The sequence below is a fragment of the Acipenser ruthenus genome, chromosome 13 (assembly GCF_902713425.1).
Source record: "Acipenser ruthenus chromosome 13, fAciRut3.2 maternal haplotype, whole genome shotgun sequence".
NCBI classification, from domain to species: Eukaryota; Metazoa; Chordata; class Actinopteri; order Acipenseriformes; family Acipenseridae; genus Acipenser; species Acipenser ruthenus.
Window position 1 is genome coordinate 34,386,247 of NC_081201.1, and position 21,740 is coordinate 34,407,986.

General features: G+C 41.5%; 1 protein-coding gene across 2 annotated transcripts in view; it reads right to left on the reverse strand.

Moving 5' to 3' along the window:
• Positions 1–1,323: 1,323 nt before the first annotated feature.
• LOC117418445 (protein FAM53B-like) overlaps positions 1,324–21,740 on the reverse strand; it is a 28,819-nt gene continuing 8,402 nt past the window's right edge. For both annotated transcript variants that reach the window (XM_034031512.3, XM_058985196.1), the window contains exons 2-5: positions 19,206–19,461; positions 18,759–18,813; positions 15,446–16,236; positions 1,324–10,055 (exon numbers count right to left, since the gene is read on the reverse strand). In XM_034031512.3, the coding sequence (XP_033887403.3) occupies positions 9,711–10,055; positions 15,446–16,236; positions 18,759–18,813; positions 19,206–19,283 (1,269 nt within the window). In that variant the 5' untranslated portion in view covers positions 19,284–19,461 and the 3' untranslated portion in view covers positions 1,324–9,710. The remainder of the gene's footprint in view (positions 10,056–15,445; positions 16,237–18,758; positions 18,814–19,205; positions 19,462–21,740) is intronic.

The window sequence follows — 21,740 nt, forward strand, 5'->3', positions numbered from 1 at the left end:
AAAAAAGGCTGTGTTTTAGTAATGTCTGTGTAAAGATGGAACACTTACTATAGGATTTCGCCATTGGGTTGTATAGCGATGTCAATGCAACACTATCATTCTTATTGTCATACAGTATTTTGATTTGAAATATGAAAGAAAGCCGCAGTTACAAGCGATGGCTCAGTTTGCAAGATGGGAAACAATCCAAATCCAAACTTTCAGCAGAAACATATTGATATGCTAATTTAAATTGCAATATGGATGCATAAATATAGTAAACCAATTATTTAACCTTACTTGCAGATATTACAATTCAACTTTTACCAGCACTTGAGATGTCTAAGTCCCACAGACGTATGCACTGGAGTAGATTTGTGGCAGTGTCCTCTATTAAATCACCAGGGGAACGTATCATAACAAGCAAAATGGATTGTTGACATGAACAAGGATTTCTTACAGATTAGAGGCTGGGATTATGGAAGGCTGTAAACTCAGCAGTATGAAATAGGATCCGGAACCCAATCAAGAATGTAAACCACAGTGTCATGCAGATTAATTGATAAAGGGTGTGGAGATGGATACTGTCGTCGTGAGAGAGAGAGAGAGAGAGAGAGAGAGAGCGAGAGAGAGTGAGAGCTCGTTGAGTCATGTTCAGGGAGACTCAACAATCCCACGACATGGAAACCTCCGACATGAGCAAAGGTTAATACCAATGTACAGTATGAGGTCAGGCTAAGAGCTTCACTCACCCCAACCCCGTTATCTTCTTATATAGTAACTAGGGTGACATGCAGGGATTACGGGAATGACAAAGATACACACTCTGCAGGTAATTAATGACACTTGTCTACATGGATGTGTTTTACATACAAGTGCTTGCGATGGATTGAATTCCATGGCATTTTAAACCCTTTGCATAGATGAAAACACACCATCAAGCTAATTTGCATGGTTCACTTCTTTTTTTGGCATTCATTTGGAATCCAGTTTGAATACGAAAATGAAAGCTGTCATCTTTCACGGCAAGGTAATTGATCACATTTTTAAATTAAGTTGAGGTTTTTAGCACATCTTACAAGCTGGAGGCCTGGATTTTAACACAGCTCAGGTGACCTGTGAAATGAGTTTGGGGGTCTGAAGTTAGCCCACAGTGACATGACACCTCGCAATTTTTATATTATACTACTAACAAAAAAAAAATTATAAAATAAAGAACAAACTGAAAATGGGGACAAAATTAAACTTACATCTCAGTTCAGCAGACACACTGCACATTTACATACTGTATATCTGGAAGCAAAATGGAGGTGAAAAGGAATTAAGCACATGGCACACCATTGGTACAAAAACAGAACGTTTATTTACATATTAAAAGTAACACACATGGGGCTCCCGAGTGGCACATCCAATAAAAGCACTTGCGTAAAGTACAGGATGCGTCCTATAGTCTGGACATCGCCGGTTCGAGTCCAGGCTATTCCTTTGCCAACCGAGGACCGGAGATCCCAGGGAGCTCCTCAGCTCACCATGCACCAGCAACCCCTGTGGTCTGGCCGGGCACCTGCGGGCTTGCCTGTAAGCTGCCCAGGACTGTGTTGTCCTCCGACGCTGTAGTTCTGGGTGGCTGCATGGTGAGTCTGAAATGTGTAAAAAAAGCGGGCGGCTAACGGCACACACTTCGGAGGACAGTGTGTGTTTGTCTTTGCCCTCCTGAGTCAGCGCAGGGGTGGTAGCGGTGAGCTGAGCTAAAAAAAATAAATAATAATAAATCAGACACTACTAAATTGAAAAAAAAAAAGTAACAAGCAAATTCCTGAGAGACCATACCGCTGCTTGTGCAAAGGGTCATTGACACTGAATTAGGGGCTGGGCTTTAAAATATTCAGCTTAAAGTAATCAAAAGTCTTTATTTTGCTGGGTTTGTACTGCAGCATACTGCACTGTACGCTCAAACAAACTCCTGCTACTGACTGCAATGAGCTAATTCATTTCCTGAAAGTTAGTCAAGCTGCTAACTCAAAGTCTTTGTTTTAATGGTTTTGTACTCTGCATTGTATGCTCAAACAAACTCCTGCTACTGACTGCAATTTACTGAAGTCAAGCTGCTAACTCAAAGTCTTAGTTTTGCAGGGTTTGCACTCTGAAGTCAAGCCGCTAACACGTAGCAGAAGTACGTACGGTACTGTACAGTTTTGTATTCAATTCATCTGATCCATGTGTGGACTGACATAGCCCATACCCACAATGAAATAATAAATCACTCCGACAATGAACTTCCACTTGAACCCTCACCCTTCCCAGGAATAGAACGGCTGTTTGAGCTCGACAAAATTATAGTGTGCCTTCTGCTTTGGCTGTTTCGATAGGGCTACAGGAGTTATAACTGTAAGGCGAAGAGCAGGAAAAGGCTATTAGCTCAAGCAAACCTGCTGCATCATAGCACTCATACAGTGTTACTCCTTTACAGTATCAGTCTATAGTCAAAAGCCATACTGTAGTTACAAGACCATGCTATTTCTATTCTGCTGTCGCTGGTGGAATGGCCCCTCCTCCAATGCTGCTTTATGCCACCTTTCACAAGACTTTGAATGCTGTAATAAATGTCACGTCATTTGCAATTGCCAGTTTATGACACACGTGTTAAAAAAACAAAAAGGCAAAGAACTGAACTACATGAATACTACACGTATACGCTGCAAACCCCACGTATCTGGCCTGTAAAATGCATTGCGCTGAAGAAGTAGTATGGGATCTGGGTGGCTATGACAAGAAAGGTGCTTGCATTAATGCCCAGCTATTATTATACCATATTTAAGAATTTAATAAAACCCTTTTCATTGTTCTCTGGTTACCCATGTTTTCCAGCACATAAATGTACAAACCTAGCACACACAGGGACCAATAAATATAAATTTGGCAGGGTGTTTTGAGATGCAGAAAATGTATAACGTTTATGAACAAGGATATGTAGGCGTCAATTTAATAATCTAAAGAGCAATGGATGTACAGTAAATACAGACTGCCTTTATTAATCCTGCTGCTATCTCCCTCCAGCAGTTATTTTTCAGAAGCTGTTAACCATGATTAAACCGACAACCTTGTTCATAACTTGCATGTTACATGAAGAGTGCAGAAACAATTATGCAGACATGTTTGGGTAGTAATCTAAATGTATATAGAAGAGCCTGGTAACCTGATATCCATTCATACAGGCTTCATGAAGACTTATGAAGCATGCATGTTTTACTCGTACCTTCACAAATATTGCTGTAACACTGTACTACACTGAATTACAATGCAGTACATTGGACATTTAAACAATGCAGCAGTACTGCCTAGGTGGTGTATTACGGGAATGTACAGCACAGTTGTAACATTACTGCTGTTCTGATCTGTTTTGTAAAGGATACAGCAGTTTGCCTTTTCCAGCATTTAAATGCATTCTTAGTCTAAGCCCCCCAGAAGAGTATTTGTGATTTATTACGAACATAACCGATGTTCATTTAAATGAATTTATTTAAATGAATACAGAGACTGAGGTGGTTCTTTCAAGGTGCTTGGAAAGGAAAGTGTGGAGGCAACTTTAGAATATTATACATCATTATCTATTCAATGAAGCTACTCAGGGTTTTTCAATCCCATCTGTTACGCAACTTGTCCCAATCGTTTTAATGTTCTATTCAAAACTTATCATTTTATGGATGAATTTCAGCCTTGAACGTGACATTTAATACTATAGTCTAGTGCTTTCCAGAGTGCTCTTTCTGACACATTACATTTTCATGACTAAGGGTTAGCTGGGTTTGTTTCTGAAGAGCTGTTTAATGTGTTTCACAGTTCTGCACATAAACGACCTCTTTAACTCAGTGACTTGGCAAAAAATGAATTCCCCAAACTGCATCAAGGCTGTGCTATAATCCTCAACTAGTTCTCACACTTCTCCCCCATCCCCGCCCACAGTACAACTCTATGGAAGGCATGGCTGCACTGTCCCTGTGATGAGACATCACCCCACGGCACACCTGCTGACATGGCTTATATTTAAACAGGTAGAGGTTTTGCCACTCCAAGATGCAGACATGATCTGCTGCATTAGTGCTGTGTGCTTTCGATGGAAACACAAGGATGATGTCCTGAAGAAAGGTGGAATCTCATCTGCAGCTTCAAAGGCCACTATTAGCGCTTCAGTTAGGTGTGCCCACTCCCAGGTCTCGCCTTACCTGCTATATAGAATTCAGGAGGTACTGCATATCTCAAGGGATTTTTAAAGTAGCTTGGAGGCTTCGCAGGTTCTGATCTTTTTTTATTTTAATTTTATTTCGCAAGCCTAGTAAATTCAATTACTTCTGATCTAATTAAATTTTATAGCACAATGGTAGGCAGCCATGGCTCTTATAAACCATTCCATTGCATGACTTGACCAGGCCCATTAATTATTTACTTGATTATTCATTAAGATACAATTAAACAATTAAGGAACTGCTTGGAACTATGTCCGGCAATGTCATAGGCTGGATGAGCCAAGATTGTCAACCTTTGCTTTAGCAGAACTACAGTTGTGACTTAATTCCAACCTTTGTGCTATCTTAGGTTACAGAGAAATCAGACATATACAGATGCCCACAAGTTTGAAGCTACAAGAAGATATCAACTGGAATAATAGTTTAAGGCTGCTGCTTGTTTTTCTTACTTGATGAATTGCTGCAGAATGCTGCACACGACCAAGCTGTTAGGCTGCAGTTTCTGATGTTACCGGTTATATGGTGGTATATTATATTTCTAACAAGGCAAACTGGTTATACAGCAGTGTTCGTTATGCTATTGCTGCTACTGACCCTACACATGCTACCCCCATCTCTCCCCATGCTGGATTCCATGGCAATCTCCAGTCTCAGTTGGCAGCAGTAGCCCATAAGGTGGATACAGCAGGGTGTGTAATGTATGGGGCTCCGTGCTGAAAGAAGTTACACTGTTCAGAGGAGGTCACGTTTTTCTTATGGAATGCCAAGTATCCCATGATGCTTCACTTTCTCACCACACACAAATACTGCTTCAATTTCACTCCAGAGCTGCTCAATGTCTCCTCCAGTGAGCCATTCCAGTCCAGTTTTTATTCCAACCTGGCCCTTGCTATAAAATTTCAGTCTAGATTGCTATCCAGTACGCATAAGAGACAGGCCTCAGATCCTGTGGGAAGCACATCCCACGTCAACATTTTTTAGATACAATAATAATCATTGCCAATATATATTTTTTTAAATCAGTGGTAACCTCAGCATGTTTTAAGTTCCGGTCCTGTTATATTATCATTTATATTTAAATTAAAACAACTGGGCTGGTCCTTTGGTGTTAGATTTCACTAGCTCTGACAGAGCAAAAAGACTCTTCAAAATGGAACAAGTATTCACATACTGTCATTACGATAGCCACCAGCCTAGCACCTCAGGGTACAAGGCAATGCAGAACTGTGAATAGAATGTATTTGATATGCATCTGTCACACTGAGGTGGGGTCATATACAGTAGGTCTGCTAACTGCAGCCTACAGTGATCCGAAAGTGGTGTAATATGACAGACATTCAGGACATTCGAAGCCATATAGCTGCCTCTCTTCCCAGGGGCTGATGTTTTGCAAGTGCTGTACAAGACAACAGACCCCCTTGCTTTACCTGCACTGTTTCAGCACACTGAGCTACTGAAATTACCTTGTTCTTGAATCTCCAGTACCAGGGGTGGCATCTGAATTGTCACCCCTTGTTTTCTGAGGATCTGTCAGCGCAACAAAAAAGGTTTTACCAACTTGCTTAGCACCATCAACCATTTCATAAACCCTGACAATATCATACAGTAGTTTGGCACATTTTCAAATATTCTCCAGTAAATGCTGTATTCTAAACAGCAACTTGACCCGCACATGTCATGCTGACTACAGACTGACAAAACCTGAACATCTACTATTATTTGGAGTAAAAATGCATTACATTATTAAAATGTTTAAGACGAAAGCTAGCGAAAGTATTAAAGACTCCTGCTGTTTTGTACATGACACTACAGCAGTCTTAGAACCTTACTCCCAAACATACTAGCAATAATCTCCCTAATTTATATATATGCCTGCTATGTTATTTTTGGCAATCCTATGTGTATGAACAGCTTGAGGCATTGGCTTCCCACCTATCATCCACTGTACCAACAGCACCTAGAAACACAGCTGTTTGTTTTGAGTGGTCCTGCGGTTGCCACCTTTTTAGCTGCCATTCCCAGTTTTTCTTTAATACTTCACTTGCCTGTGGCTGTGAGCTTCCTGCTTCAAGGATGGCTGTGGACAGGAAGTTCCAGGTCAGCTGACAGGAAACTCCTGTGTAACCGCTCAACACACAACGTTTTGTTTTCAACCTGCTGGGTCCACATCATATTGCTTCCCCTATTTTATTTGTGTTCTTATTTCCAGAGAAAGTAGGACTCGTTAAACAGAAAAAGTTTTTTTCTTATTTGTTTCCCCAACCGAGTCGCTTGGGCGGCAGCTGTATCAACAGTCCTTGGGAAAAAAACACTGTATAGAGTGGTACGCTTTCTGACAACATTGCCACACCTTGGCACTGAAAATGGCACATGGATTATTTTCACACAGCATGGAGGTTTCCCCCCTCAGCGCTTATGTATTTTGTTTCTTTAACGAGGAGGGTGGTTACAGCGCTCCTGGAAAACAAGGCAGGGTTTTACTGCAGCATGCCTCACCACACCAAGGTCCCCGTCTGCTGCTCTGTTAAGAACTTGGAGATAGGGGGAAATGCTAATCTTTCTGTGACAAGCGGTGAGCTTCTTATCGAGTTACAAATACGACATCACTTTTGCACAGCTCCACACTCACCTAATCTTAAAAGTCTATCGGCCCAATCAAAATTCCATTCCCTGTACAAGTTGAACCCTGTGTAACGACCATACACCAGAGGCTGATTTTATCCTCCAATTTCCCCTTAGTAAAGCTTAATTTGGATGTTTTATTTCTGGTAATTATTTCTTAAGTTTGCAGCCCCTCTGAAAGCATAAAACTATAAGCCAGCCCTCTCCTGAGAGCCCCTGGTTGTTACTAATGTGCTGGAGTTCTCATTTTAGAGGAAGAAGCTCATTCCCTTTTCCACAATGAAACTACTCCCACTCTCTACATGCAGTTTTCAATAGGACTCACTCATTGCACCTCCTGTCCCCTACTTACTGCCTCCATCTGTCCTATTCATCTTTCATTGCTGAGCCCAGTCTGCAGCGTGGAAATGAAACACTAGAAACTGATCTAACCCTTTAAGCACACTTCACAGCTGTGACTTCCCCTGCTTACCCAGAGACCACCAGAGTAGAAGGCGACAGGACATATCAGTGCTGCAAACCGCATGGGCTCCTAACATCTGGATAGAGTAGTGTAGTGTAAAAACATACCCAGTGTACAGCAGACAGATTAATAACAAGCAACGTGAGCTCAGATTGGTACGTATAGATCCTTGCAGGTGGTATTAAAAAGGGTTTGGCTGTATATGGGCTCTAATGATCTCCTGGTTCTGGTGTGTGGGGGTCTTTTACTTTTGGTCTGCATACAGCAGTGAACCGCAGTTAAACGAAGTGCACATCAGTGAGAGACAAAGAGCAACACTGTGGTAGGAAATCAACAGTAAAAAGTGTGCCGACTGACTTCCTAAAAACACACACACTGCTGAACACATACCTCATCTGAAAGCCTTTTCTCTTTTCAAACCCCAGATACGATTTTAACCCTTTACTGCCCTGGGTATGTTCCCATACGTCTTTAATCCTTACTTTCTCAATGTTAAATATTTTGGACACTGGGCAGCAAAGGGTTAAAGTTAACAGCAGCTGACCCTAAAATGCCAACTCATCAGGAGGGATTTCAGGCCTCTCCTAAGATATACATCTCAAGAATGACTGTAATTGCAACAAGTCTATACAGCACAGCAAAACAGGCCCAAATCTTCGCAGCACAAAGCAGTAAAATGAGGTTCCTCAATATGATGCCCCTTGTCTTGCCACAGGGTTTCAGGGCTAACCCAAACATTCGCAAAATATGAACAGCTGCGGGGAGCAATGCATAACGCTCTGCTGCTGCCTTCCCAACAGGCTTCAAACAAATGAGACAATTCCCTACAGTTTCAAAATAAGAATAGCACTTGTTTGTATCGGTTTCTGCAAACCGCTGGAGACCATATGGTGCTGTGGAAGATTTAGTTATTTTAGTTCTTATTTAGCAGTGAAGGGGTACAAGGCATAGTAGTAATTTGGTTTGTTTGTTGGAGAGGTTTCATGTCTTATGTTAGGTCAGCCAATTGTTTTCATGGCATTAATAATTAACAGCAGAAAACATAATTCTTCATGAGTTTGGTTAGATATACAGGGACCTTTATTTTCTTCTGTTGGTTGTGCTTGGAATTGGCAGGCACCCCTTTGATGGGCAGCATGTGACCTTCTGGTACCCTCTCGCTAAATATCCTGGCAACTCAATTGACCCATACTTGGGTCCAAAAGGAGAAAAATAAATAAATAGCTGTTTTGACCTTTTATTGACTATATTTAATAGAGCTCTTCATTTTCAACTGAAAAGTTTTGTGTATTTTATAAAATGTGTACTGCCTTGGTTATACAAAAGCACAAAAGAGTAACATTTTTATGTCACTATTTCTAGAAGTGTGTTTTTATTTATTTATTTATTTAAATTGTATTCAAATCTCCAAATGCAAATAATGTCATTGCTTTAATGATTGCAAGTCACTTATTTATTTATTTATTATTGATTTATTTTTTTTAAATGGTGGCTTCACCAAAAAAAAAAAAAAAATTAAACAGTTTATATCCTCCCCCTAGCTGAATGTTCAGCAAACTTAATTTAACCTTTTTTTTACTGGCAAACTGCAGTATATGCCTACAGCTGCAAAAGTTGACTATTCCCCATGCCCATTATTAAAAAAAAAAACTGGTTTACTTCAGACATCAATTGATTTTGCAAAATTCAAACCACTTGTTTTCTGAAACAAAATTAAAAACAGTTAACAGTTACAAAACGAGTAAGATGCACACAAAGAGGCCCTGAAATGACAATTCTCAACATAAAACAGTTCTTACTGTTTTTGATCTCCTTTCAGAAGAAAATGGTGCAAATGGTGCAAAAGCTTAAGATATCCAGCCTGTAGTACTTTACAACCTCTGTTATCTTCCAGCCAATCTCCTCGGCTATCCCCATGCTTGAAGACGGAGCCCGACATTCAAGAAGGCGGCGGCCGATGGTGGTTGTTGCAACATCAAAATCATTCTCTGATTAACATTCTCGTCTGCTGTAGTTTTGTGTGTGAACAGAGGAATGCTTTTAAACTTTTCACCAAGCCCCTCGACCCATACAACAACAACAACATAATGACCCCCCCTACCCTCCCCTGCCATGTCACCCCACTAAACTTTCACAGTATTTCTCTCTAGTGTGCTGAAGATCCACACAACCATGCTGCACTTCCCAACTCTGCCGAATTCCATGGCCCGAACTCTGTACATCTACTTTGTTTCAAAGTAAGATCTCCTTAACTAGGGTACATGAGCCCTTGTACTGACTGAGACGTGTTCCTGCTTTCTGCTGTGGTGCCCAGCATCAGCCCCTCCCTTAGTTTCAGGGCTTCATACAACTTTAAGAACCCCACAAAGCTCTTCAGGGTACCAGTCAACACTTTCCTTGCTTCAGTTTCTTTCAATCTGGTCAATGTCCAGTTCTCCTCCCAACTGAGAAGCATCCCCCGCTGTCCTGCTCTCAGACTCCCAGTTCACACACTCGTCCACATTCTCTGCTGTCTTCTTGGAGTCTCTGTCCTTGTCTGGACTGTGCAGCTCCTCATTGGACAGGTCCTCCTTGTTGGCCCCATCCTCTTCAGTGTTCTGTTGAGGCCCCGCCTCTGGTCCCCCAGCAGGTCTGAGGTCAGCCTCATATTGGTTAGTGCCTCTGCAAGTGGGAGGCACTTGGTTAGTTTGGGAGCAGTCTTCACTGGGAATACCAGGGCAACTAAGGCTATGGAAATTTCTGAGCTTCTGCAAAAGAAAAAGAAAAAAAGAGCAAACAAAAACTTTAGTGCATTTTACTGTTATAATTAGCAGCCAGGGTTAATTTGCATAAACATTCTGAAGACACAAATCAGTACCACCACTGTCGAAGTTTTGCCATTCAGCTGAAACTTACTGGAAGAGAACCATGCTCAAGTTCAACCCATGCTGGTGCTGCACTCGCTGGTATTATCAAGATGGATTAGAAAAGTAATGCATTGGCTTCTGGTTGAGTGAGCTTGAAGGAAATATTTACAGTGTTGAGTGAAACTGAAACATATGCTGTGGGTGGGGAACGAGAAGTGTTCCACATTCTTGTCTGTAACAAATTCTTTCCATTACAACAAGCAGCTTGGTTCTAGAATAGCAGCCCTCACTTCTGAGGTGCACTCTAACAGGATGAGCCGGACCATGGCTTGAGATGTAAGGAACTCAGAAGTTACAATAAAAGAATGGTACATTCCTAGGGTTCATGAATAAACACTCAGAACTGTCTACAAGTCATGTGTTTACTGTACTTGGATTTTAGTTAACAGCAGGCTTCTTTTCACATCTCACAAACTTCCTACTGTAGTGAAAATATGAAAATATAACTGAGCAACAATACCCGACACATGGAGATACCGGAGTGTTTTGGTTAGTATGGAGTCTGAGCTCTATGCAAACTAGTCTGTAATTTTAGTCATTCCTGATGTAGAGGGTCAATGACGATGAGGGATGTTTATGAACTACACAAAATGAACAGGCAGTTTTGCACATCTCAGATTAGATCTGACACACAACACTTTAAACAAAAGTTTTTACCAAGATATTGGCTGCACAATTACCTATTGGTATAGAGGTGCTGTGCAGAGATTCTGTGGGAAAACTTACGTATGAGAATATTTTTTTTTTTTTTCTTCCGCTTAAGGTCTCAGTAGAAGTTATTATTCCTATTCTGCTGCAGTGTTCACTGTAAATGGTTCAGAACCTTGGAAAATGTTGCAGACAAACAATATATCCAGGGCAGGGCTTGCATACATCCGAGTTACCCAAGTCAAGTTCCTCTGTATTTGTTACTACGGAAATACAGTATTAAACTTAGCCAAATGACATGGGGTTTTTTCTAGCATTTTGGCTGGCATTTTCAGCAAGATAGTCTTCTTGTTTCATGTCAAAGATATAAATCTCTTGAGATACTCTGCATATAACATAATGTTCTTACACTATTACGTACAACTAGCTTGTATTATAAAAGGCTTTGAAAAAACAAATAGATATTAAAAGAAAATGACTCAGGGGCCGTAGGACTGTATATTCCTAGAATATGAATATCATCATTGCAGAAAAACATTTTAGGAGTTAAATGAAGAACAAACCCTCTCAGGTCATTCTGCATTAACACTTAAGATGCTACTGCACTGAGACACGTTGATTGTTGGTAAACATGCGGTCCAAGTGGGAGGGCAATAAATACCCCCCTCCCAACTCGTATGTCATTCCTAGAAAATGTATAACATTGTGGGTTACCAATGCGACTCATTAGAATAATTTGCACGCATGAGAATAGCCGATGCTATTTATTAATCATGTGGCAGGGTAAACAGGTAGGGATATCCCATTCCCCAAACACAACAAGCAACAAAGGTGCTCAAACACTATGGAATCACTGCAGTTTTCATTTACCATTAATGCACAGGCAACACAAACAAAAATAAAACATCAAATCTAGCCTTAAAATCAGGGGAAGAGCAACTTACCAAGTCTTTTTTTCCTGACAAATGTTGACATAGTTGCTTAGCAACACATGCCTACAAAGTACAAATTAAAAGCATTGTTGCTTCTTCCAATGCTTCTGCAAAACAGACCTCAAAAATTGGCTTACTGTTGCTATACAAGTGGAAATTACATTCTTAAAAAGGGTAAAACCCACTCCCTTCAACAAGAAAAATAGAACCAGGAACCCACAGGAAATGGCTACCTTGTAGTACAAATCTTCATATTCTCTGTTTCCAAGGTTCATAGTTGGAAACAGAATCTGAAATTCAAAACATACAAAGATACTTTTCTACAGTCCAGTGCACCTCTGTCTATCTAGACTCTGTCTATCTAGACAGTTTTGACTGTCATATAAAATAAATAATGGATATTTCAAAAAACCTGTACAGAGGTAAAACTAGTAAATGTAAAACTCCACTATAATAATATTTGCCCGATTAATAATAATACCAGAAATACAGCCAGCTCCCTTCGAGGTGCTGGCACTAAGGAATGCATACAGAAACAGAAACAGCTATGTGTACACAAAAAAAATGTGCAAACTGCTATGGTTAACATCGGTTTCTCAATATGCTTATTCCGGTGTGTTGGAATAAGCATATTGTCAAGCATGCCAAGCAAGGACAGCAGCGAAAACGCAGGCCCCTGCAGTGATTAACCTGCATGCACTGATGCTGAGGCACCGGGAACTCGAGTCACTGCTGTTCACAGTCGATTAACTGTTCCACCTCCCTTTCCTTTCTCTCCTTTCCCCGGGCGATTCTGGGAAAAGTTCTGTGCCATTTTTCCCCACCAGCAGGATAACAGAACCGAGGCCTAACGTGGAAAAGCAGAGAAACAGAGCTGGCTGATAGCACCTCAGCTGGGAGGGGGGCTCAAATACTCAAACAGGAAACTTGTGTTCCCTCCCAGGGACCTGGCCAGGAGCCTTGTGAGCAGACAGGGCTGCCACGGCTCAGCAGGAGCTCACAGAATTCCAACCGATTCTGTTTCCTTTGGCCACCTACCATTCCTCAACACCTATCCACTCATAACCCCCCCCCCCCCCCCCCCACCCTGAAGCTCTCCCTCTCTCCTGTGTACTCCCAGGTCACTCAACGGCAGCAGCGCAGGGCTTTCTTTTCAGATTTGCATTAAAGAAGTAGCTACATGCCGGTGTTCTTCATAATACACATTGCAGTTCTGTTGTGTGAAGAGGCAAGCAATTATCTCTAGAATTGTATTTTTAAAACAAGTCTTCTGATAGCGAACAGTACAGGTGAGTCTGGGGTTCTGCTGGATACAAGACAAGGCATGTTATCCACGACTCCCAAACCCTACCAGTACTTTGAGCCGCCAGTCAATGGGATCCCAGTTATTCCTGGAATGTGGCATCGGGCAGAGGGAAAATTGCCTACCTCTGGTGTCCTTGATCCCAGGCCAGTGAAGGAATATAAATAGCTTAGAAACCTATTGGTTTGACTGAGTGTCAATAAATCCTTTCTAAGATAACACTTGGATGTTTGCCAGGCGTATTCTACCTATCTGTTGACAGCTGTGTTGGATTAAGTATTTATTTGAAAGTCCACAGAGCTTTATCATCATACACAAGGACATCCCATCAATAGCAACAGAGCAGCAGTGTGGAGTAGTGGTTAGGGCTCTGAACTCTTGACCGGAGGGTCGTGGGTTCAATCCCAGGTGGGGGACGCTGCTGCTGTACCCTTGAGCAAGGTACTTTACCTGGATTGCTCCAGTAAAAACCCAACTGTATAAATGGGTAATTGTATGTAAAAATAATGTGACATCTTGTAACAATTGTAAGTCGCCCTGGATAAGGGCGTCTGCTAAGAAATAAATAATAATATTACAATACATAATGCACAAAAAAAGTATCCAATCCTAGATTGCTGTAGCTACTGCTGTTCCATTATGCCTTTTCTGTACTGAACAAAACACAGTTCCAGCAATATACGTTTTTTTTAATTGACAGCTACAGGTAAGCCACGGATACCTTTCATAATTTGAATTTTGGAAGTGGGGAGTATATCCCTTCCCTTCCTGTGTCAGTTCAGGTATTTGTGGTGTATACCTCAATTTTTTCTGAGAAAGTTCTTCTTGAAAATTGATTCACAACCAAATCGACTACAATGTCTTGGTTGTCTTATGACATTTGTTTTTAATTTGTAAAAACCATCTGGCCAATAGAGCCTGGCTATGCAATCTCACACACATGCTGCTCCAAACTGACCCAACAGCCAGAAAAATGACTCCCACATCCTCTTGCTGGTGTATCCTCTTACAGGCAAAATTCTTATCACTAAGGGCCAAACATTCTCCTGTTCCTTCTGACCTTGACGTCTGAGTGTGGAAGTCTGGGAGATTTGACCCTTGACCTGGCAGAGGCCTGTGTTTACTATACAAGGGGGAAGTGTGTGAATGTTTGTGTAAGTTTGCTTGGCTGTGTAAGTCAGAACCAGTCTCTGGATTTCAGCTTCTTGTTTTAGATGACTCCACGTCATCCCTTTGCAAATCTTTTATGTTTAGGGTTGTTTAATGGAAAAGGTAATCAAAATGGTCGACTACAATGAACAGTTGTAACAAAGTTATTACAACCATTTTACTAAGTAACAAAATCACCAGAAGCAAGTGACCATAACAAATTGATGTTACCACAGAACAAAAAATGCAGTCGCCACTAATGGTAATAGGGCAATACGTCAAGAGGACGAGTTCGGAGCCAGGATACTGTGGCTTTGAGCCCCAGCTCAGCCACTACATGCGCATTGTTGCAGTCTCTTAAAAGTAACAGCCGCTGTCTAAAACTTTGCTTTTTGTTTCTTTCCACAAACATGAACTTCCGCATCTCACTCAAAGTGGTTTGCGGAGGTCACGTCATCTGCGAGGTGGAGAGCAGAGGAAAGCCAGGCCCCCAGTACAGTACAGCCCTGTAGCCTGGTACACAGCGCGATGAATCCCCATGGAGCTTCAGAACTATAAAATAGGCCCACCCCTGCCTATTTTCGGGCTGTGTGATAAAGCTAGCCATCCGTTTCCTTAATGTTAATCACCTTATATAAAAATAACATATGCATAAATAATAAAGGATCCTGTATCCCTTTTAAGCATAATCCTGTGATCTGTGTTTGAAGCTCAGAGTCAACCGAGTAATAATGTCTCGGCGGGTCTGTTTCTTCCAGGAAGTTCCCTGGTATATTTTAACATTTTCTATTTAGCTGTTGAAAGCTGCAAGGCAGATTCCATGTCGCATGATGGCTCCTGTGCATAGTTAGCCACAGCCTATTCCTTGACAGGTTAGGCAGCACAGCAGCATTGTTGAAATCTGGGGTGAGTCTCAGCCTAATCATACAGCAGTCCAGATCTCAAAATCGCTCTGTTCAGCACAATGTAAACAGCCCAGGACTGACAAGAGACGGTGGAGTTTTGGAAGGATTAGTGACTGACTTGAGCCAGTGTTCTTAAAATGAGAAGGCAGCTGTTCTAGCAATATTTGTTATAGGCGTCACTTTCAAGAAAGTTCAAGCAACAAAATAAAATTTTAAAACATGGTAAAACTTTCTAGAAAATGTCACCTACTGCGCCTGCACCATATTTAAACCTCTTAATTTGTGCCCACTTACTTGCGTCATTTTGGCTAGGTCGAGGGACGGTCTCTGCTCCTGGGCCTCCTCGGGCCTCCTCCGCTTCATCCCGATCTTCTTGTCATTGAGGACGCAAGGCTGGGAGCGGCTCCTGGACAGCCCCCCGGGCCCCGTGCGTCTCCCCAGTTCGGGAGTAGAGTCTGGGCTGCTCTGGGCCGATGGGGCCTTGTACTCCAAGGCAGAGATCTGCTCGTGGGAGAGCGAGAGGGACCTGTGCAGCTCGGTGGAGTCTCTGACTGGGCCACAGCCGGTGCTGGAAGGCAAGGCCTGGAAGCCTGGCCAGGGCTGGCAGACAAGGCGCTGTCCGAAACAGGGCAGGTCATAGCCGAGGGAGAAGGCGGTGCCGGGGAAGGTGTTGGAGCGGGCAGGCAGGCTGAAACTGGAGCTACGCTGCATGGTGCTGCCAGTGAAGCCGTTGGAGCTACGCTGCACGCTCCCACCACTGTGGCAGCGCCGCTTCTCCACGGGGGTCCAGACCCGAGAACCCACAGGCCGCCACGCTGAGCGGCAGGAGCTCATCTCATCGGAGAAGGACAGGGAGCGGCACTGGCGCTTGCTGGGCGGGGCGGCGGCTGGGCTGCTCTTGGTGTCGCTCAGGCTCAGTTCCCGGATGAGGCTGGTGACGGCACTGGCTGTACCAGACTCCCGTGCCCCGGCTGGGCTCTCCTTGCAGGGCTCTGGCAGAGCATCCCACAGAGACTCGAGATTCGCACCAGCCGTCTCCTTCCGGAAGGGACACTTCCGACTGAGCTCTGCCCAACTGTCGCATTCTGTTAGAGAAGCAAAACTAGTCAAAGTCATAGCCATATGGAAGCTACGAATGTATTGACTGAACATTTGTTATATTGATTCATATCAATAAGGCTTGGAATGATGCTGCACATTTGAATTTTTAATGAATCGATAAATCACATTAATATTTTACAAGAAATAAGATATTATCTATTTGTAATTACATCTGAATTACTGCTTTTGTAAAGTGTCACTCTTAAAGTGCTTTTTTTCATATCATAAAATGCATGTCTCAAAGTTTCCTCCTCCTGTGGTCTGTTCAATGCTGTAGTTTCATTGTATTGAATAGGCTGCTGGGCAATTCCAGAGCATCCACACCAGTTAAAACAGTGTTGTTGTTGTGTAAAGCTATTGTATATGAGCGCATTTATATAAACACATTTGCAGCACTGCCCGATATACATGCACGTCAATAATTGACGTATATCTGATGGTTTGCATGCAGGTGATATAAATCAAGATTACTTTGTTGTTTGGGAATTTTCATTGATGCCATGAAGGAACTAGAAAAGGTTACAATAATGTTTGAAGCTTCTGCCCATTACAAAATAGTACTAGGTCCAATACTTGGAAAAGGGGTGAAAATTATACTAAAAGTACTAAAACTAATAACAGTGGCTTGTAAAAGGGTACACGTTTCTGGGCATTCTTGAAAAACAATATATATATATTAGTCTTCTTCTCTTCAATATATGCCAAGTCTTCTGATAGTGAACAGTAGAGGTGGGTCTGGGGTTCCGCGGGATACCAGTCAACGGGATCCCAGTTATTCCTGGAATGTGGCATCGGACAGAGGGAAATTGCCTACCTCTGGTGTCCTTGATCCCAGGCCAGTGAAGGAACATGTATAGCTTAGAAACCTATTGGTTTGACTGAGTGTCAATAATTCCTTTCTATGATAACACTTGGATGTTTGCCAGAAGTATTCTACCTATCTGTTAACAGCTCTGTTGGATTAGTATTTATTTATTTGAAAGTCCACTGAGTTTTATCATGTCATACATATGGACAGTCCATCAATTGCAACATGTTACAATGCATAATGCACAAAATCAAATTACCAATCTGTACCAGCCTATACCTTCCTTTAATACATATACAAATATCCTGTCTGTTTCTGGAAAGGAGCTACAACAATTGAGTCTACATTTCAACGTAATGTTTGGTTTCATAGCAAATGTCAACAAACTGCCAGAAGGGGTCAGATCAGCAGACAAAAGACCCAGAAATAGCTTCTCCTGTTTAATGGCAGGAAGCCATGACCTTAGGGGTCGGCTTTGCTGAGAAATAATAGCAATGTCTAGAAGATCGGCAGGAACAAAAAGAGAAGCGCAAAGTGGAGCAGGGGGAGACTTTCTCACCACCCACAGACCAAAGCCTACAACAGTCGATTACCATTACCTAGACTTTAAAAACCTTTTGCCAATACCATTCAATTTAAATCACAAAAACAACGAGCAGCTCTCTGGACAATCAATGTACTGCAAATAATAGCTACAGTACTGTAATGTGCCTAATTCACAAACATGAGCAAGCCGCTGCATTTTTCAAGCTCTTAGAAATAAGTCTTACAAGCATTTAAACAAGTTCAACTTGTTGTTTTTACTTGGGCGTAAAAACTAGAGATACAAATACAAATTCTTTGGGTGTCACTTGCATAAATATGCACAGAGTGCAATAATGCAATACAAAACACCTCCAGTACAACCCAGGACTCCCAAGGTGTCTAGGACGGAGGGGAAATACCTTTGTTGTTTGCTATTTTTATTTTTTTTAATGTAATATTATTATTATTATTATTATTATTATTATTATTATTATTATTATTATTATTATTCACACTTTAACTGTCTTGCAGAATTGTCTTTTTATAAAAGAACACCTACAGCACTTTATGTTGCTCAATCTCTCACCTGCCATACTGTAAGATCTATTGCACCACCTCCAACTCAATGCAACACTGGTATATTCTTAACTATGTCAGCAAACAAACAAAAAGTTCTGTACAAATGATATCATGAACTAGAACAGACGGCTTGCATTGTCATTCAGTCTTGTGGTTGTTAATGTCTCGGGAGACAGCCATCTGTTACCCTATATAACACTACTAGAAGGTGCAGAGCGAAACTGTGCTGTAACTCCAAATTAGTGAAATTAATCCGCATTTAAAGCTAAACTGCAGTTACAATGCAGGTTATTTGTATTAAATATGGTGATGTAAGATGGAACATGCACTTTCTATTAAGTCATGCTATTGTGCACAAATGCATTGCATAAGAAGGTCTGTTGTGCTGTGTCTGCACACAGAAAGTTCTGACATCAAAACCCTGTCAATGCTGGCTGCTGTATCCCAGTACAATATGGCTCTGGTTGACTCCTGACATCTGAATACCCAGCTGTTGAGGGACATGACAAAAGCACAATTATGGGTAATTCTTTTTAAGAGCTTATTTGCCGCTTATATCAAGGCCAGGCGCATTTTATTTCGAAAACCACTTACCCATAATTCCGCAGGAGAAGAGAGTCGTCCCTTTACTCATCATCTTTGGATTATGCTGCAAATAAACAGACGAGTTGATCAAACCAGAGTATCTACCCTCTTGGACTTAAACTTTCACCTGCAGTTGTTTTACAGACTGGATAGGGATGGCAGTTCATATGACTAACTGTTGACGGGCTGATCAGTCAGCGACTTGGACTTTTTAAGCAACTGCAAATTCATAATGTGAAATGAACTTGGCATTGCTGACTGAGTTGAAACACCCAGCTCAATGTGTGGGGAGTACACTGGTTTAATAGGAACTCTATCTGATGTAAACCTGGTTCAATGAATAGTGCCGTCTGTGGCAATTGGGAACCCCAGAGATACAAAATATATCTAAACTAAGAGTTAAAGAAACTAAATAAAACTGTGTTTTTACGATAAATGTAATATTCGGTATCTTACCATTTCAAAGTATGAGGCTCTGCGTGTTACATCATCAGCACCCTTCTTTTCCAGTGTCTTGGTAAGGATGGTCACCATGGTAACACACTTGTTTTTCCCAATCCATTCCAGTGCAGGCAAAGGTCAACAGGATCCATTTTTACCGGCCACTGTGTCCCGTTTCAAAGCGTCCGCAGTTGAAAAGTTCAGCGGGACTGCTTTCCATTGGCTGAACACAGGGAGACTACTGGGATGCTTTCCAAACCTCCTCCAATCCCTGTGCAAACAGAAAAATATTTTTTCCACATCATAAAACTACAAGCAAGAGCAACAAAACTACGGGCAGGAAAACGATCCAGTCTCACTGTCTGTTCTTGGCTCCTTTTCTTAATGACCTTTAGTGTCTCGTACATCGTGCAAAATCACAAGCAGCATTCTTTAACTCCTACTGCATTGGGGTTCTAGCATCCTATTTATTTATTTATTGTATTTAACCAAGAGAGAACCCTTGAGTTATATGTCTAATTTCCAAGGGGGTCCTAGCAAGAGAAGGTGACAAGAAATAACTTGATATACAACGGCATGTTGGCCCATATTAGATCTCGATTTAGGGATTTTAAAAGTAGGCACATCATTTGATCTTAGTGCATAGGGAAAGTTCCATGTCTCGAACACAGTTTAGTCTATACCTACTATCTTCAAAGAGAAACAGCACACACACCATAGTATGAAGGTTAATAAGCCAATGCTAATACAAAACAAAGACAGCCTTCCACATGGTAGGTCACAAGGCAGTCAGATCTATTGAACACGTTTTACTAATAAAAGCTATTATACAGTAAATCATGAATACCCACTCAGCCAATCAAGGCACCTGCCTTTTCATCTTAAGTACCGTGTCACCTGGTGATAGGATATCACAAATGTAATTGTGGAATCACAATTTTGAATGTTGGGTCAGTGCTGTGCTCAGTTTTCAATATTGGTGAATATATGGTGAATATCGGTGACCTCCTGGTTAACACCTTCCATTAGCAGCTCACCCAAGACAGCTCTAAAACAGCTGATGGAAGCCACATGGAGATGCTATCATGGTGTGGGATTAAAGAGCCAAATCTCTTTCTCCAGACCTCGCCTCATAAAAGTTTGCCAACCTCTGAAAAAGATATCCAATTAATTCAATGTACAGAAAGTGAGAGTGAGAAAAAAGAGAGAGAAGGAGCTTGCTAACCTGACATTAGCCCTGGTGGTGTCTGCAGAACAAAGTGCCATTGTGTGGAGGATGAAACACCGTGGGAAACAAAGAGCTGACAAGAGCAAGGGATCACAAGACCCCACTGGCCATACGCTAGGGACAGGAGCCAAGACAAACCTCACTGGGAGAACAGAGATAGCTTGTGTTTAATCTTCGGCAGAGAACACCAACCACATGCATGTGATTCATATTACTGTAATTTATCACTTTGGATCAACAATACAGGATGTGGCTCCTAAAGCTAGTTTTAATTTCCATGCTAATTTGGCAAATCGTTCATGACTGGAAGTTACTCTATTGGGGTCATGGGTTAAGTAAGACAATTTCTCTGGTCGGTAACTTATTCCCGTATGCTAGGAGGGGTCAAGACAACCTAGATGTCTGTGATGGAAAAAGGAAGGTCATCGTAATTCAAGAACAAACAAGACAGCATGGAGTGACCGAGCAGCGATGGCCCTTTGGTGGTTCAAGTCCCGGCAAGTTCGCAAAGTCAGAATCTTTCTAAATAATAATAATAATAATAATAATAATAATAATAATAATAATAATAATAATAATAATAATAATAATAATTTGTGTATGCTGTCACTAGGCTATAAAGCAGTACCCCCCTTTTTTATCCTAGATTCCCCAGTGCAAGGAAAGGAACACAGTAGGTATTCATACTTATTTTACCTATCACCTAAACTTGCAACAGCCAGTATAGACTGCATCATCCCAGTGGACAGCGAAGGAGAACGGTTTAAAAGAACTGGTTAATTAGAGATCAGTACAAATCAGTAGAGGGTAATGAATGAACTGCTCAGTAGGGTCATCTAGAATTTCCCTGGCATTATGTATCCCAGGTGGTCCATATTTAATGACTGCATACTTGACAATACTGCAGCTGGCATGCCACCTTAGATCTTGTGCTGGAAATCATGTGTTGCCACTTGCAGCAATCCTGGCATTGCATTATCCAGCAGTGTAAGTATAAATACGTATTATAGAGTAACATGGCAGTGAACTGAAAACTTGCAAGCTGAAAACTAAAATATCCCCTATGCACCACAAGGAGAACAAAGAAAAATCAGAACTTCCATTAATCTTCTGTGCAGTGCATTTCCAGTCTCCATATGTGGGTCTCACATGGATTTTCATTTTAAAACGGGATATCTGACTATACACGCAGTTAAAGATAGTTCTCAGTTTGCTTACATTCTCAAGCTAATTTGCTTGTTTCGCTTTGTTTGTATGCATTTTGTTTTGGCATCAATTTGGAGTTATTATTTGTTCATTTAGCAGACAACCTTTATCCAAGG